At 39.7% G+C, this 19,667-nt stretch overlaps 1 protein-coding gene across 19 annotated transcripts in view; it reads right to left on the reverse strand.

The window, feature by feature from the left end:
• Positions 1–19,667, reverse strand: part of UNC79 (unc-79 homolog, NALCN channel complex subunit) — a 279,776-nt gene that overhangs the window by 152,743 nt on the left and 107,366 nt on the right. For all 19 annotated transcript variants that reach the window (XM_032287551.1, XM_032287562.1, XM_032287558.1 and 16 more), the window contains 3 exons: positions 15,782–16,011; positions 14,025–14,196; positions 11,826–12,056 (listed from right to left, as the gene is read on the reverse strand). In XM_032287551.1, the coding sequence (XP_032143442.1) occupies positions 11,826–12,056; positions 14,025–14,196; positions 15,782–16,011 (633 nt within the window). The remainder of the gene's footprint in view (positions 1–11,825; positions 12,057–14,024; positions 14,197–15,781; positions 16,012–19,667) is intronic.

Raw genomic sequence — 19,667 nt, forward strand, 5'->3', positions numbered from 1 at the left:
TCTTGCTCTGTTGCCCAGGCTGGAGTGCAATGGCATGGTCTCAGCTCACTGCAACCTCAGCGTCCTGGGTTCAAGTGATTCTCCTGCCTCAGCCTCCTGTGCAGCTGGGACTACAGGTTTGTGCCACCACACCCAACTACGTTTTGTATGTTTAGTAGAGATGGGGTTTCACTATGTTGCCAAGCTGGTCTCGAACTCCTGACCTCATGATCCACCCGCCTCGACTTCCCAAAGTGCTGGGGTTACAGGCGTGAGCCACTGTACCCAGCTATGCTGTCTTTATTGGGTCTGGTTATTCGGAAAGCTGAGTCCTCTCTCTACGAAAGACTAAAGGATTTTTGCTGTTTATAAATCTTTGAATTAATCACATTGGTTACATAAATAAACTGTGGTCCATTTTGTGATATCAAGTGTTTTAAATTTTGATATTTAACAAGCTTACCAAAATCAAATCCTGAATTAAGCCTTTTTTGACCTAATCAACCTTTTGGTATAGTAGGTCCTCTGAAGTCCAAAAGAGACATATGCAGCTTGTTTTGTGTATTAAAATCATACAGGAAATGCTATCTCATTTAAAATGGTGTTTAACTTTTTTAGATTATATTCATATAAATGTGTGATTAATGTGTATTCCAAAATTATATAAGATTCCTATAATTCTGATATGCCTAAGTATATGCTATCAATTATGATTGTTATGTTAAATTATTGTGTGCCACAGAAATGACCAGATTTCCCTGTTGATTGCATCTTTAACTGTGGCTACCCTAAGACTTGTCATCCACTGACAATTGTCTTGTTTTGATTCTTTCCAAAAGAGAGTTTATAATCAGCTACAGGACTCTCATGGATAGTCCTGAATGCAGGTCTCTGACAACTTTAGAGATTGAGCCATCAGTATAGAGGGACATTTTTTTGGACACTTATTTTTGGACACTTTTTTGGACATTTCAAGCTAATGTGTCCATAAGTATCAAGCAGAACAGTACTTAATTGCATGGACTAAAACTAATAGAAGATTAAAATAATCTTTTTATGACCTTTTCTTCCTGAAATGCTGCTGACCCTTTTTGTTTTGTTTTTCAGAGTTGTAAACTATTTATAACTTTTAACAATTGAGTAAAATATAACCTAGAAGCAAAATTTTGAGCATATTTCTCTCTACCTAATTTCTGCAGAATGTGGAAATAATATATGAGTATTCTAACTTATGGCAATATAGTGTTTGCCAAAGTGCCTTAAGAATCTGTTTTCCTTTGTAACAGGACATAACTGGGGACACTGGTTATTTTATCGAGGCTTTGACGAGAATGGCATGCATTCATGCTGCTTTTCTAGGAATTGAGGTTGACTTATAAAGCCAATAAGAGCCCCATGGAAAAACTGCCCTCATATCCTATCTGTGCAGTCCTTGTACAGGGTTCCTGACCTTTGGTAAGTAAAGAATGTCACTTTCTATCAGGTCCAGGAGCCTCAAGTTATCTTTGGACCTCGAGAGGGGAGGAATTCACCCAATTGATGTAAGTGTTTGCAGGCACAGATAAATCCATAGCTAGGCTCACAGCTTTAAAAAGTCTAATCTGAGAATCCTTATAAAACAAAGTTCCAGAAAAGCCAATTAAATAAAAAGCTTATATGGCAAATATTTTTGCTGTACTTTATGCAAATAATCAAACCAAATATAATTAAACTAAAACTTACTTTGCAAACACATCAGTCCTACCATAATTTATCTTTGGTAAAAATGAGAGCCTGGAGAGAAAAAGACTGTAATACACCTGTTGTAGGTTCAAGTATTATCTGTTGTTTTTGAGATTTTTAATATTATTTTCTAGGTTACAAGTCTCCAAACTAACATTTTAAAATTTTTCTTCCATTTTTCTAATTTAAACTCAATAAAATTGCTACTACATTTTCCCTAAGGCCTTGTAAACTAAGGCTTATTCTTTATAATACTAGCAAGAAAACTTGAAAAATTACCACCACCTTCCTCCTTTGTAACTAAAAATGCTTTGAGCCTAATACCTGGGTAGATTATGCCCACCATTAATAGTTGTTTTTCTTTCGTTTCCATAGAAATGTCTCTTATTAAAAGTATGTTTGCCTTGTATTTCAGACAGCAGGAGACTCATTCACCAGCCTATTCACTTAAATTCCAAATGGCATCTGATTTCTTCTCATAAGCATTGTTAAACTGGACTTAGGCATTTCATTAATTATCACTGGGTGCTATTTGATTTTTAAAATAATTATTTGTTATATTCAATAGGTGTAGAGATGGTTAAAGTTTATGCCTTCCAGGCTTCAACAGTTCTAAGTTGAGCTAATGATGGCCCAAGAATTCCAACCCATACCACCTCAGGAATATCCTAATTCCTATTGGTCTCTAGAACAGTCAGTGAGAGATTTCTATGCTCCTCTAAGGTTAGACAGGGACAACAACCCTGTTTAGCACAGCTGTTCTGTATAGCTTCAGAAGATGAGACCTTCAGTCCTTTTTCCTTAAGAATGAAAAGGGTGAAATCTCTCAGAGGGGAATGAGACAGTAAGGATGGAGCTTGGCTTCAGTTCACCCCCAACAGAGCTTTCTTTCATGCATTCCCACTGATCTCAAAACCCACACCACTACCTCACCAATGCATACCCATTAATAGTCATACAAAGAAAATAGCCATTCTGTATTGTTCTTCTGTGATCTTAAAATGTTTAGCCATGCCTTTTACTTAAACAATGCCAGACACTGATTAAACCAAGGAGATCCAAATTAAACCATGGTTGCCAAATCTCCCATTTCGGGAAGGAATGCTGAACAATTAATTTGCGGCCTTGTTGCCACTGGCCAGACCAGCAGGTGGCCCATTTTTCAAGACAACCATCACAACCAGCTTTGCTAACCTGCATACCCTACCCCTCACATGCATCGCCCAACCCAGCCTATATACTCTACCACTGATATCAATTCCCACACTTTGCCTTAAAAAAAAACCTTCCAGCTCTTTTTGGGGAACCAGCTGAGGATTCTAGTGCCTCCACTGTCTCCTTTGCAGTTGGCAACAAGTCCCAAAATTAAAGCTTTATCTATGAAATCCTCTTGGCCCCATGTTAATTTCCATTACATGGGGAGACAAAGAGCCTGTGGTCTGTAACATATGTATATATATTACGTATATGTGGTATCATCTTACCCCCGGAGAATATTGACAAATTACTTTATAAAATTCCTTAAGAGACCTCTATTCTAAATGTGTTTTTGAAATAAGTAACTCAAAGTCTAAGCTGCTGGAACTTTAAAATATTTTGAGCCTTAAGCAAATGTGATTATGGGACCTGAGTCATGTAAACAGGCAGCTGCAACCTAGGCAACTGCAACCTTCTTTCTCTAATTACAGATTAGCTTTTTTTCTTACTTACATTATTTTGTAAAATGTAGTAAATGACTAAATGGGGCCAAGGAAGACTCCTTCCCTCTTTTTGTTTTTTGAGACGGAGTCTTGCTCTGTTGCCCAGGCTGGAGTGCAGTGGTATAATCTCGGCTCACTGCAACCTCCAGCTCCTAACTTCAAGCAATTCTCCTGCCTCAGCCTCCCAAGTAGTTGAGATTACAGGCATATACCACCAGGCCCGGCTAATTTTTGTATTTTTAGGAGAGACAGAGCTTCACCATGTTGGCCAGGCTGGTCTCAAACTCCTGATCTCATGATCTACCCGCCTCAGCCTCTCAAAAGTGCTGGGATTACAGGCAGGAGGCCCTGTGCCAAGTCTGACTCCTTCCCTCTTAGCTGTTGATCTTCATTATAGATTAATGTCCCTCTTTCCTCTCTCAGAGAGACTCCATGACTATCACATTGTCTAGGATGAAATGTTAAATATATTCTTTTAAATTGGAAAGGCAATGAAAACTAGCTGTATGGAGGGTCGTACGTGGTAGCTCACGCTTGTAATCCTAGCACTTTAGGAGGCCAAGGTGGGTGGATCACCTGAGGTCAGGAGTTCAAGACCAGCCTGACCATCATGGTGAAACCCCATCTTAAAAAAAAAAAAAAAAAAAGAAAGAAAAGAAAACTAGCTGTATGGAAATGAAAACAAATTTTAACTAATTAAATTGCTGCAATTCATAAACCACCCTGTGTACAAAATGTTGTAATCCTACTAAATTTCTTTGTTTTCTGCCTATATAAGCAAGGCCTTAACTTTTAACTGCAGAGCACTAACCCCATTTCTCTAGAATCCATGTTTGCTGAATGGTCATTCCCGGCTTTTTGCTTAAATAAATGCTTTAAAACTGATTTCTGATCCTTTTGATTAATTCAGATTGACAGTTGCAAAAAATATCCGCTTATGTGTTAAATTAAGTTTAGCCTAGAGCTGACTTCTTACATATTCCAAGTTTGGCCCAATGTTTTCTATGTATACACAGTGAACTGTAACCTAACTGCATGTATAAACAGATTGTAACCTACTCTTGTGCCAATCACCAAATTTTGGCCAATCAAAGACAGCCAACTGTTAATAAGGCAAACACCAGGATGTAACCAATCTGGCTGTTCCTGTATTTCATTTCCATTTTCTGTAAGTCACTTTCCTTTTCCTGTCTTTTTTTCCACCACAGGCTATGCTGGAGCCTTTCTGAATCTATTCTGGCTCAGAGGCTGCCTGACTTGAGAGTTCTTCTTTGCTCAGTTAAACTCTGTTAAATATCATTTGTCTCAGGTTTTCATTTTAACATACGTAAAATAAATATTCCTAAAACTCTCAGAAATATAGGAACTAACCTAAATTTCAAGATTTCGAGTATACGTGATTTCAGTAAATCTGCAAATGAAACAAGTATAATAATGTCTGTTTCATAAAAACAGCTGTGTTTTCAGTTATCAGCATAGAGTACCATGATGAGCATACTTTTTGCTTCTACCTGGGCTGACTACTCAAATAAACTAATATACTTACCAATGTTTAAGATTATAGAATTTATAGATTTGATTTTTATTAAATAGAATCATTATTCTGACAAAGTTCATATCAATAGTAATTGTATTTTCTAATGTTTCAGTTTAGATGTAGTTTTCAAAATCTTTTTGGTAACTTGAAACCTTAATGGTAGACTCAGATAAATTAAATGGCAGATACTCATTGAAAATCTAGATCACTTCTAAGTAGTATAAAATATTAACACATTAATTGCTGATCATGGGTTTATCTGTTTTTAGCTTCTTATTTTGTACAGATAGTAAAGACTTTCGGGTTTGTTAAAGAGGACGTTCTTTTTGCCACATTGAAGAATTGTGCTAAGAAGAAGATGCCTCTAGAAATTGTGAGATGGTATAGTCACATAATTTGCTAAAATGCCAAAAAATGCTGATATACAACAGGCAATTCACAGTTGTCTACTTAAACAGTTTTCTCTGGAAAGTAAAGGATACTAAGGGTTGAAAATTATAATGAATAATATATAAATTGAACTACTAGACATAATCAGGATGAAGGAAAAACCTCTGTATGCAAAGTGTTCCAAGTAATGTAGAATGTGGTTTGGTTACGGGAAAAGGAGCAATTCTTTCCCAAAGGCATTGTTTACTCATTATTCCTGAATGAGGAGGAGAAAAGAACCAAATCCTGAAAGGGAAGTGTGGGGAAGACAGAGAAAGAGAATTTTATCTTATGTGGCCATGTTGGCTAAGACTGAATAGATTTATTGTAAGGTTTTTAAATGAGCTTTAATATTAACAGTGTACTGATGCAAAGCTAGAGTTTTGTTTTCTCTCTTAAAAAAACAACAACATTGTTTTAGATTATCTTATTTCTGTTCTTAATAAGAGGTTGTAAAAGGTTTTTCTTTACCTTTTGAAAAATCTGCCTAGGAGACGACCACAGTCTGAATGTCTGTGTCCCCCCCAAAGTTCTTATGGGGACACCTAATCACCAATGTGATGATGTCAGGAGGCGGAGCCTACCGGGAGGTGATTAGATCATGAGAGCAGAGCCCTTATGAATGAATGCCCTTATAAAAGGGACCCCAGAGAGCCACCTTGCCCCTTCCACAACATAAGGACTATCTATGAGCCAGTAGGTAGGACCTCACCAGACACTGAATGTGCCTGGATCTGTGACTTCCCAGCCTCTACAACTATAAGAAATTTGTTGTTTATAAGCTACCCAGTCTATGATATTTTGCTACTGTAGCCCAAACAAACTGAAGAAACTAAGACAGAAACAGAGACTCTGTGTCTCATCAGAATAATTTCCTGTGGGTTTTTCTGTTTTGTTTTGTTTTTGAGACAGGGTCCCACTCTGTCACCCAGGCTGGAGTGCAGCGCGTGACCATGGCTCATGGAGCCTCCACCTCCCAGCAGTCCTCTCGTCTCAGCCTTTCAAGTGTCTGGGACTACAGGTGTGAGCCAACATGTCAGGCTAAGTTTTTTTGCTTTTCTGTAGAGACAAGGTATCCCTAGGTTGCCCAGGCTGATCTTGAACCCTTGGGCTCAAGTGATCCTCCCACCTTGGTCTCCCAAAGTGCTGGGATAACAGGCATGAGCCACCACTCCTGGCCTCCTGTGCTTTTTGTCTTTATGATGTCCTAGATTATTTAAGAGAACCAAGTCTTCTCAATGTTAAAAGAGCTAAGTTTTGTTACTCTTTTTGTTTCTTACAATTGTGTTACCCCCTATATTTACTTTTGAAATCTCTTAGTGTCATATAGGTTAAATAAATAACTAAGAATTGTTTCACAGTGGCCTGTAATGTTGGTTAATCAAGTACTCAAATCTTTTGGCATTTCTGATAACTTTTGATATTTTGCCTTTCCAAAGCCAAATCCTAAATGAAACCTTGGTCTTGAACTGACTGAAATTTCCCAGAGGGACCCTTGAAAATCTCAAAAGATTTGTTCTTACCTGTAAAAAGAAATGCTAAACTAATTAGGTTTATTTGATATGTTGAATTCTATGGAAAGCATTGTCAAATAAAAAGAGATGTTTAACTGTCCTTAGGTTACATTTGTATAGGTAAATGTTATGAATATAAATATTTTGGGAATTATATAAAGTTCCTAGAAATTTGTCAATGCCCTTGCTGGCATGATACATTTTTATGCTTCTTTGTCTGATAGTAGACAACCATGGCAAAATATTATCCGTTATTTTAGTTATTATTTTAATGTTGCATACCACAGAAACAACAAAACTGCCTTGTCAACTGTATCACAGTGAACTGTTAGCAGATCTTTAACAATGACTACTTTAAGCCTTTCGTCATTTAGACAGTAATTGTTATCTGATGTTTTTCTTAAACTCTAGCAATCAGCTACTAGCAAGAACGCTTATCTTCAACATAAGCAGATTGTCTCTGAGATCATGGAAAGGACTATGACAGGAACTCTGGGGTAAAGGCTTCTGATGGCATTGCTTAAATAATGGAGATCATAACCACTGGACTGAGTCAGGATTGCCAGAACTTTAGCAGAGAAGCTAATGGGTTCATTAACCGCTAACTCAATCAAGCAGAACAAGACTGAATTACATGGGACTAAATGAAAAATGATTCTAATTTGTATCATTTTTTCTTTAGAACATTGCTAGTTTTTTAATCAATGTTGTCTTTTTTGGATGCAAGGAACTCCTTTTTCTTTTCTCCTATGCTACCTATAACTTACAATAATTTGGTAGATTTATAGCTTTGTAAACAAAAATAAAATACATCCTTTTTCTCTCTACCTGATTCCTCCAGAATTCAGAAGCTCTTTTTGAATATTCTTATTGTCGTAGCATTATAGCTATTTGCATAAGTCGAATAAGAATCTGTTCTCCTTGTAACAGGACATAATTGGGAAACTTGGTTATGAAACTGCCTTTGCAAATATTATAACAGTGAGAAAATAATGACAGTGGAGGAGATCTGATCTAGCCAACCCCCCTGTTGCCTTTAGCATTCAAGCTGCCAAGCTAGCTTTGGGAGACATTTAGCTTATAGTTTAAATAATAGTAGCCCTTCTCCAAAATTCAAATGCCTTTCTAAAGAAACCACAAGGCTAGGAGGAGGAAAGGAGCCTGAATTCTGCTGAGGTGTAGACATAAACAGTTACCAGCTGTTATTCCACAGGTCACAAGATATGCAACTTCTCCAATTATTCCTGCAGATAACATCACTATGGTAGAACTTAAGATTGGTGTTTTGAGATACCTTTTCATGTTTTTTGTATGTCTGACACCTATGGCTCCAGCTGGACCTGCCAACCCCTCCTGTGGTCCCACCTATAATCGACTCAGCATAAGAGGACATCTTCAACTCCCTATGATTTCATCTCCAACACAACTATCGGCGGCAGCAAGCACCCACTGCCTAGCCAACCCCACTCCTTCCCACAAATTGGCTTCGAAAAACCCCTAAGCTACAAGCCTTTGATGAGACTGATTTGAGCAATAACTCAGTCTCTTGTGTGGCATGGCTGGCCTCATGTCAATAAAACTTTCTTTACTCAATGCTGTCAGTTGATGTTGTTTGTGCAGCAGGCAGGAAGAACCCATCAGCCAGTTTCAGTTACATTACCAAGCCTTCGTGGAATGTCATATTTGAGAATTGTGTGGAATCTGATATGACTAAACAATTTTAAGAAACTAAGAGTGACTTTATAAAGCCAATGTTTTCAAAGCCCTCTTGGAAAAAGTGTTCTGATACCAGCATTACAGAATTCTCAGCCTTACAGATGAGTAAAAAAGGTCACTTCCTAGGAAATGGAATATTTGGGAGACCTCAAGAAGAAAGGAATTCACCCAAATCTATAAATATTACAGATTAAGTCTGATGACAAGTTCTTGGCTTAACTTCTAGCATCAAGAAACCTCTAAAAGTCCACCCAATCTGAGATTCCTTATAAGAGTTCTGGCAATGCAAACTTTAAAAAGCTCTAAGTGGTCAATTACCATTCTTGCTGTGCTTGTGCAGATGATCAGACTAAATTTAATGAGACTAATTTTGTAACCAAAAGTAATCTTACTTTGATTATCTTTGATCAAAAAATGCAGGTGATTGTAGAGAGAAATTTTATGTTTTGATGAAAAACTATAACCCACTCTTGTGAGTGATCAGAATCTAGTCCTGTTCATCATGTTTGAAATATTTTTCACCTCTTTGTAAACTAGATCCTTCTGTCTTGCCCATTTTGTCAGTAATTAACACATCTAATCTTTCTCCTACACACCTGACATGGCATCACTAAGAACTAAAGCCTGTCTTCCTGGATCATTATTAAGACTCTAGGTTATCTTGTTACAAAGCCCTAAAAGCTGAAATGGGACACCATGATATAAAATTCAAAGGACTTATTGATGCAACAGTTTGGTCCACTCAGGAAGTTCACCAAACACTCACCTCTTCCCTGCTCTGCTCTGGAAAATAACCATAGCTGTGACACTGATGTTCTCACTCCACCATCTAAACATGCTTCAAGCCCGACATCTAGACATCTTCTCAACTGCCTGCCCTCTGTACTCAAAACCTAGGTGTATAATCTAACCCAACCATTACTCTGTGCTTTTCTGTTTCCTCATTCTATGCTCCTCTTCCCTCTGCAGATCTCTTATCTCACAATTTCTAACCTAAACCTACCCTCTTTAGCAATCAGCTTCTTTTACATATGTTGAAACTTCAAGGGATGATAGGGAAAATGTTAACCACTGAAACCCTAGAGTTGGTATAAAGATTATTTTAAAGTGAAAACATTTAAGCTAAAGAAGATGCAAAAAGAAATTTTATTTGAACTTCCATTGTGTGACTCAAGCAGAGTCTCCAGAGAAAACCCTTCTGTTATGCCCCTCCAAAGGGAGTTTCCTGTGAATTCAGCTGCTGTGGAGATAGCCCAGTTCCTGCCCAGCTCAAGTGGCATCAAAACACCCAATGGAATCTTCCATACCTTCTCACTGAAGCCCTTAAGAAAACTTCTGTTAAGTTTGGTATATACATCTTTCATCTTGGGCTATTCAGGAAGTAATCTATCACTGAGCTCTCCCACATGCACTCAGAAAGAAACTTTCTCTTCTCTCCAGTTAATCTACTATCAGTTAATTTGCAGGCCCCAAAACATCTGCACCTAAGTTGGGATAAGAAAAGTTTTTCTCCCAACATAATCATTTACTCTCATTTTCCAGAGGCAGGTCACATCAATCCTTCAGTATTCCAAGACACGTAATTATAGAAAATATATCAACACAAAGAGTGTCAGAAAATGGGAAATTTCCATTAGGCAAAAATTCAATTTTCTAAGTGAGTCAGTAGGTGGCACCAAAGAAGAAAGAAGTACATCTCTATAAGTGCACAGATCGCGCTGAGTCCTGAAAATCCAATAAAAGTTACTCCTATAGACAGTCTGTGCTCTGTTTTGTCTTTAAATGTCCTACTTTAGCACAGGTTTATACTGAAAACTGCCTCAAGATGTCCTTGAAAGGAAATAAAAAATTGCAAATAAATATAAAACTTAGAAAATACTTGCAAAAAAATTTCACGTTCCTTTTGCCAAAACCTGGTTCTGGACATCTACCTTTCTGGGTTAGATACAAATTTTATCATATTCAAAGAATATGGGCTGCTCACAGCAGCTCATGCCTGTAATCTCAGCACTTTGGGAGGCTGAGGCAGAAGGATTGCTGGAGGCCAAGTCTCTGAGACCAGCCTGAGCAACATAGAGAGACCCCATCTCTACAAAAAAATTTTTTTAATTAGATGGATGTGGTGATGCATGCCTGTAGTCTCTGAGGTGGGAGGATCGCTTAAGCCCAGGAGTTCAAGGCTACAGTGAGTATGACGATGCTACTGCAGTCCAGCCTGGGTGACAAAGTGAGATCCTGTCTCAAAAAATAAAAGAAAAAAAGAAACATGGAATCATCTTAGATCTGATCCACTGAGGCAGAGGCAAGAGGATAAGCACAGAGAAATCTGTTCCATAAGTTAGAGGAATAGGTGTATTTTGTCTGATTCTGAACCTTTTTGGCATTTCAAATGGCAGGGCAGGGACTTCCACCATTCATCTGTAGATATATACATGATTAAAAAAAGAAAAAACATTTCCCCTAGTTGAATGGTAATCTTTCCAAAGATTCTAAATCAAAAGAGGACTGAACTCTAGTAACCTCACAGAAAGGCTTTGTTGTTGTTGTTGTTGTTGTTTGCTCTTGTTGCCCAGGCTGGAATGCAATGGTACAATCTCGGCTCACTGCAACCTCTGCGTCCTGGATTCAAGTGATTCTCCTGCCTTAGCTTCCGGAGTAGCTGGGATTACAGGCATGTGCTACCACGCCTGGCTAATTTTTATTATTATTATTATTATTAATAGACAGGGTTTCTCCACATTGATCAAGTTGGTCTCGAACTCTCAACCTCAAGTGATCAACTTGCCTCGGCCTCCCAAAGTGCTGGGATTACAGGCGTGAACCACTGCATCTGGCCTTGTTGTTTCTTAATAATAATATTTAGCTTCCCAGCTACTCCAGAGGCTGAGGCAGGAGGATCTCTTGAACCTAGGAGTTCAAGGCGGCCAGCCTGGGCAACATAGCAAGATCCTAATTAAAAAAAAAAAAAATCAGCAATGTCGAGAAAGAATAGTCCCTTAAATGGTTAAAGATACCTCACAAATTCACCTTGCCATTCTTCCTCATCCCAAAACAAAATCAAAGTAGCACATCAACCAAGATATAGTTACTAAAATCATTTAGCTATATTAATTAAAATAAGGAGAGATGTTCCTCCTCCACAGACACTGATAATACCTCATGGCTAAGGCAGCACTTCTCCCCGAGTCCTCCTCTCCAACAAGGTGCAAGCTATAGGCTTCCACTTACTCTGGCAAATTCCATGGGTTTAGGAAGAAGGCACATGACCATGACATCGAAGCGAACATCACATACTGTCTTCAGCCATTTGGTGACAAACTGAGGCTTCAGCTTTTCCACCAGACTTCCCACTTCATCATCCATCATATATGCAGTGGAGTGAAACCACTGAAACACCATAGCCACCAGCCGGGCCAAGCTTTCTGTAGGTGTGTTCTCACTGGGTGTGCAGAGGCTCACCTAGAAGTAGGTAGATTAGAACCTTGTTCAGCTTCCATCCACCTTTACAAAATTATTATGGGTGGATTAAAAGGCAAAAATAAGTAAAAAATATCCCAGATAATCCATTTGAAATAGGCTGTTTCTTGTTTTTTCCTTGTGTGTACAGAATAGAAACAGGTGAAATTGGCAGTTTTAAAAATGGGGATTGCTGCCGGGCGCGGTGGCTCACGCCTGTAATCCCAGCACTTTGGGAGGCCGAGGCAGGTGGATCACAAGGTCAAGAGATCAAGACCATCCTGGTCAACATGGTGAAACCCCGTCTCTACTAAAAATACAAAAAATCAGCTGGGCATGGTGGCACGTGCCTGTAATCCCAGCTACTCAGGAGGCTGAGGCAGGAGAATTGCCTGAACCCAGGAGGCGGAGGCTGCGGTGAGCCGAGATCGCGCCATTGCATTCCAGCCTGGGTAACAAGAGCGAAACTCCGTCTCAAAAAAAAAAAAAAAAAAAAAAAATGGGGATTGCTTATCCGGAAACTGTGTTCCTTTCTACAGGGAGAGATGGATTGCAACAGTGGTTTTCCCTCAAGAGTTCATCTTCTAATTAAGCATTTTCTCCTACAAGAAATCTATTACATAATCTGCACCAGATAAACTCTTCTAAAAAGTTAGGTCAACAGGCAGGGCGTGCTGGCTTACATCTGTAATCCCAGCACTTTGGGAGGCTGAGGTGGGTCGATCTCAAGGTTAAGAGTTCAAGACAAGCCTAGTTTGGCCAATTTGGTGAAACCCTGTCTCTACTAAAAGTACAAAAATTAGCTGGGCATGGTTGTGCGCGCCTGTAGTCCCAGCTACTCAGGAAGCTGAGACAGGAGAATCGCTTGAACCCGTGAGGCAGAGGTTGCAGTGAGCCAAGATCAAACCACTGCACTCCAGCCTGGCAACAAAGCAAGCCTCTGCCTAAAAAAAAAAAAAAAAAAAATTAGGTCAACAAAATGGTATTTCATCCATAACCTCAATGAAAATGATCTATATACATTTCAGTTCTAAAATGATCATATTTCACTAAGAATTTTGTATTAGTAATAATTTGGATTATCTGGGAGTCCCCTAATTCACTATCATAAATAGACTTTTTAAAACATCATTCATTCATTTACTATGAACTAATCTTTTATTAAGTACTATGGCAGTGTCCAGGAATAAAAATAAATAATTAAAACACTGTCCTTGCCTTCAAAGAGTTCACAGTAGTAGGCACTGTGTCATTAGATAATAACTTCTAGAAAGCAAGATATGTGAAATCAACAATTAAATGCCAATTTGGTAAAGACTTTTTCACAAAACTATGTGCAAGCATAGTAGAGACATATCACTATGCAGACTGAATCTATGTCTCCAATGGGCAAAACAAAAGCCTGCTTCTCTGCAGAGTTGGTAAATTCAGCTTGAGTGGGACTTTAGATCTGTATGTTTGATCTCTACTGAATAGATGTTGCCGTTAAATCAGTCAATAGTAATTATATTCCTTGCATTACTTTAGCTATAACTTCTCTGGTGTACACAGACTTACCATAAATAAACGAAAAACTTCATCTGCATAGGTGATGGGACGTGAATTAATCTGTAAATGTTATTGAATCTAGTATTTGACAATATATACTACTAGCAGATTTCCTACTTGTACCTCTGATACTGTTTTAACACCCGGCTGTTTATCAAAATCAACGGCTAAGATATGTTTAAAAAATTCCCAAGATTCTGGAATGTGATCTGGACGTTGTCAGTTTTTAACTATCCTAGGTAAATCTAACATGCAGCTCAGGGTTCAGAGCTACTGCCATAGAGAATTCAGTCCCATTGCTAAGGTTAATTTTTCACTACTTATTCCTTTAAAAAAAAAATAAAAAATAAGATAAAGTCTTCATCAATACAATTGTGGAATGAGAAATAAGAAAGTGGAAAATAGTTAATTTCTTTTTCTTACTAAGAACCAGATTCCGAATTGACTGAGCAGCCTCTGGTCATGTTTGTCATCGTCCTTGTTATCAAAGTCAGCATTATCCAGGGAATGGTGGGAAGAGGAGAGGCCCAGCTGCCGCCGCCGGTTCAGCTCATATTCCCGCTGCTCAGCATGGAACTCAGCTTCTTTCAACAAGCTGCCAAAGAGCAGTGAGATTTCAAGTTAGACTGTGAAAAAACACATTCTAGATCATGACCCATTCTGAGGAAGTACCTCCTGAGTACTCAAGCATTCTGGATTGCTCTTCTTTGAGTATTGTTACTGAGTTACTGAGTACTGTGCATCCTGAGTTACTCCAAGATGTCTAATTTTATTTTCTTACTATTTTATACTCCATCCCCATTTCAAAAATGAACAATCTGAGACACAAAGAGGCTAGTTCCTCCTATCAATTAGAATCAAACAGAACTGATGCCCTCTGACTTCTGGTTCGCCAACCATCCTACTATAAGTCAATACTTCCTCTTTAACTATCATGAAACTGTGCAGACAGCAAATGTATGATACAAGGAAAAACTGAGGAGCTTTTACCCAAATGGAAAATATTCAGCATCTGGTATTCAAAGACATGAAAGTGAAGCAATGAAAATTATTTTTCCATTTGCTAAACAAGTACCAATTTTAAAAAACAACACTTAGTGGCCAGACGCGGTGGCTCGCACATGTAATCCCAGCACTTTTGGGAGGCTGAGACGGGTGGATCACTTGAGGTCAGGAGTTTGAGACCAGCCTGACCAACATGGTGAAACCCTGTCTCTACTAAAAATACCTAAATTAGCTGGGTGTGGTGGCGCACACTTGTAATCTCAGCTACTCCGGAGGCTGAGGCACGAGAATACCTTGAACCCGGGAGGCAGAGGTTGCAGTCGGTCGAGATCGCACCACTGCGCTCCAGCTCAGGCGTCAGAGAGAGAGACTCCGTTTTAAAAGAAAAAAAAAAAAATCTTGCCTCGATGAGTATCAGACAAAAGGAGAGCAAGTGTAGAAGTTATTTCAACTGCCTTTTTGTTGTTGTTGTTTGGTCATGTGATAGAAGAAAAACCCAGCAGCCTGCAGGACCTGTCCCTGATTCCACAAGGTAGTGGTTTATCCCAGTATGAAATTACATGGTGGCTCACGCCTGTAATCCCAGCTCTTAGGGAGGCAGAGGCGGGAGGATAGCTTGAGCCCAGGAGTTCGAGACCTGCCTGGGCAATATAGCGAGACCCCGTTCCCCACAAAAAGTGGGGGGGAGAAATTACATGGAGTTTTCCGCACCTGGTTCCTGTGCAGATAATTCGCTCTTTTAGCCTTCCCCGCCTCCTGACTGGGTAACCCTGCTGTCAGTCAAGCCAAGCCTAGTCACACCCCTCACTCTGATTGGCTCCTTTGCCTAGTTCTAACGCCCACTGCTCAATGCCATTACTGAGCTCACCAAACCTGATAATAACGGCGTGCTTATGTTTTTCTAGTCCCTACATGGGTAACTTAAGGGCAAAGACTATATTTTATCCCCTCCTGCCTCCCAAGTGCCCATCATAGTACTTTGCACATAACTGGCATCCGTAAAAATATTCACTGAATTCATGAATTAAAATAGCATCATTACCACACTGTGGGAAGGTGAGCTGCTGGGCTAAGGGCATTTGAGGTTGCATTAAATATGCACATCTCAGTGTGCGGAGGTTAGCTCAAAGCAAGGTGGAGTTGTCAGAGGCAGCTACTAAGAAACCGCGTGTTACCTGATCACGGCCTCCACAGCGCAGACCAGCTCCTCAGCGCCGCATTCCCGGGTGTTGATGGGCGGAGGGGAGGTCTGATAGAGATGGGTCTCCGCGGCGGCCCCTACTTCATTACTGTGATGATTCGAGTGGCACCTCTTGCAGTACCGAACAGGCCTGTTTCCGTGACGACCACAGCACCCTGCTGAGAAGCAGGTGACAACTGCTCTTCTAACATGGGAGCTGCAGTTCTAGAAGCCAAGAAAGTGAAATCAATTAAAACTGACCGCTGAGGTAAACTTGGCTAAAAATCAGAATAAATGAAAACTTCAGGGGCCACTAGAAGTGACAACACCTTCAAGGGCCACTAGTTCCCAAAGCGCAGGTTATTCTCCAACCAGGTAGATTTCAGTCACAGTTAAAACATAAAGGCAAGGAGTGTTTTCTATTCCTGTGTGTAGTCGAAATGCTCTAAATATCAGTGGAACTGCGTTGGGAAGCCCTGTGTAAAGTTACCTCGGCCACAGGGGGAGTGAGGAGGAGGACACTTTCTGGATTATTTCAAGTTAACATTCCATGAGTTTTCAGCAGAAATATAAAGAAAAAAATAGAACCATGGATCAGAGAATGCAACATCACAGCACATCAGGGAATAAAAGAAATAATGTTACCTCCCAGAATAAACTCTTGCAAAATTATTTTATCCACCTCAAAGAGTAGATTTCCGCTGCAGCTCCTCTGTCCCTACCGCATTCAAGGACAGGTAGATGCTGCATTCAAAGACAGAGATTGTGCTGTGCCAAGGCGATGGCCTCAAACCAGGCTTTTCCATGCCCACCAGCACTCTATGAAGACCACAGGGACCTACACAGTCAGAACCCTTCATAGAGTCAGCGTTGACGTCAGCTGCAGGAAGGGAACCGCAAATGAAGTGATGGGAATGAGAACAGGGGTGGAGTATAAGACATTTCAAAGTTCAGGGGCGCCACTGTCCAAGCTGCCCTGGTGAGAGGCAGAGGAGTGAGGCAGCACCCACATGAAGCTATTGGAGAAGTGCCCCCAAGCCTATCAGAGATGCCACCACCACATATTCAACGTCATTCAATAGTGCTTGTGAAGATGCGAACACCCCCAAGGGGGTGTTAGACTCAAGCCTTTATGAACTCAGAGCTTGTGAGAGGAGGGAGATAAACAAAAGAATGAATTAATTGTTTTCACCTAGAATTTAAAGGGAAATTATCGAGCTCAGGACAGTCTTTCCAGCCAGCATAGGATTCTCAAGGTAAGAAAAAGTTTCAAGGCAAACATAAAATCCAGGGCCCTAGCAGGAAAATGTGGTCTTACGTGGTCTCAGTAGGAAAAAATGATGGTAAGGGCTTGAATATAAAACCCTTTGTTAAGAACTCAGAATTTGAGAGGGTACACCATAGACTCTTTTAGATAGACAAAAAAAGGGGAGGCCCTTCTAAGGATCTTAAGGGCATACCTCAGCATCCTCTTCATTCTACAGTAAGGGTTCTAAGAATCGTAAAATCATTGTTCCCAGCAGACTCATAGGGAGTATAAGGTGTAGAAGGACTTATCCCAAAGAGGTTTGTGTGTTTGACTCACGTTTAATGAAGCAGGTTTATAAATTGAGACAGAAAAGCCCATTTTTATTGGAATTATACCACTATAGATTGAAAGGGACAGAGACAGTCCAAAAAAGAAGTTTTGGGACTTTCAAACTTCTATAACCAAAAATATAAGCTGATAAAACTACTTAGCTGTAAATGACAGGCTACTTTTTATGAGAAGGAAAAGATGGACATCTCCTAGAGGGTGAGGCCTGGAGTCAAAACGACCAGCTCCCAGGAAGCAGGACTGGCACCTAACTAAGGAACACGTCACATGTGCTCTGTGATCTTCAGAATTTCTAAGGACCCATGACTACCTTCCTCTCATTTCCTCACTTTTTACCCGAGTGTCTCCTGCAGTAATCCTACCCCTGTATCACTATTGCATGCTAGCTGTGCTGGTTGCAGGTAACATCTCTTTCATTTACAGGTATTCAAAGCAAGAGGAAGAATACTTAAGGAGCCAAGCCCAAAGAGCCTCGTCCATACCTGGACCTGATTTTGATGAGAAGACCTTGGACCTCCAGCCAACATTTTGCAAGTGGAAAGAATGTAAATCATCTATGACCTGAGGGATGGAAACTATCTCTTCCCATCAAGAAATCAGAGACAGTGTCCCTCCCCTTGAATCTGGACAGACTTGCAGCTGCTTCAACCAATAGAGCATGACAGAAATGATGTTTATAAAAGGACATGCAGCTTCCACCTGCTGCCTTGAGATGTTCTCTTCAGATATTTCCTCATCAGGATACTCCTCCCAGGTCTCTGCCATAATGCCATGAGACAGTCAAGCCACAGGGAGAAACTATGTTTATGTCTTGAGTCAACAGTGCTGGCTTAGCATACTCTTCAAGTCACCTCACCCCAGAACCCAAATGTATGATCTAGAAACCTCTAGATAATTAAAACCCTCAGCTATTCAAGTCTTCCCAGATAAGGCCTCAAACATCATCAAACAGAAACAAGCTATCTCCATCATTCCCTGTCCAAACCTCTGATCCACTGAGTCTATGAACATAATTAAATGTTGCTGTTTGATGCTGCTAAATTCAGAGTAATTTCTTATGGAGTATCTGGATACAATGCATATGATAATATCTGGAATACCAACTAAAAGTCAGTCTGCTTTATTACCAGATGCCATCAATTCTAAACAATGTCAGCAATAAAATACGTTTCCTCCAAAATAATCTTCAGTTGATGGAAGTTCCAAATAATTGCTGGGATTCCTACTAAGTTTTGATAATATGTTTGAAAGCCCTCAACCCATGTGGATTCAGCTCAGTCATTTCCAAAGTAAACTAGAGAGACTTCCCTTAGATGGAGATTCAGCTGGGCATGTTTTCAAAAGTTCACTCCAGCCACTTTGCTTCATTTTGAAGTTTAAACACATAGAAATAACTACAAGTGGTCTCACAATATCACATAATTGAAATAATCAAGGTCTGTCTCTTTATCTTTCTTTTTTTTTTTTTTTTTTGAGATGGAGTTTTGCTCTTGTTACCCAGGCTGGAGTGCAATGGCGCAATCTCGGCTCACCGCAACCTCCGCCTCCTGGGTTCAGGCAATTCTCCTGCCTCAGCCTCCTGAGTAGCTGGGATTACATGCATGTGCCACCATGCCCAGCTGATTTTTTGTATTTTTAGTAGAGACGGGGTTTCACCATGTTGACCAGGATGGTCTCGATCTCTTGACCTCGTGATCCACCCGCCTCGGCCTCCCAAAGTGCTGGGATTACAGGTGTGAGCCACTGCGCCCGGCCTTCTTTATCTTTCTAATGACGATGCTATCATTGCTTATTTCAGTTATAATGTTCAGGGAATATGCGGTACCAAAGAGGTAGAATATAAACTGCCCAGGGCAAGATCAAACAATTCTGAACTGTTTTGAACTTAATGGAAGTTCTCCAAATTAATGTCTATGTAAAACACAACATTGATTAAAGGATAAGCAATAAAAATGTGCTAATTTGAACCTTATTACTACAAATAACTTTGTCATATAAAGAGAGAAGTGTTAAAAAATGATCTACCATGGGTGTCAAATATGTTAAGTATGTCCCCAGAGCCAGGACATGCTGATTTAGAAAACAGAACAGTTTGAAATCCTAGTCCCTCAAGCTTACAAAAGATTCTCAAAGAAAGAATGGCCTCAGGATAAAGATCAAAGGAAGAATATGGTCTATAACTCTAAGATTCTTTATTAAGTCTTCAGAAAGTTATAAGGTGGTGCCTAATTGAGCCTCTCAGCTATAACAGAGCTTCTAATAATTTTTTTTTATTTTATTTATT

This window comes from Sapajus apella, unplaced genomic scaffold (genome assembly GCF_009761245.1).
Source record: "Sapajus apella isolate SASKATOON/1434 unplaced genomic scaffold, GSC_monkey_1.0 scaffold20, whole genome shotgun sequence".
NCBI classification, from domain to species: domain Eukaryota; kingdom Metazoa; phylum Chordata; class Mammalia; order Primates; family Cebidae; genus Sapajus; species Sapajus apella.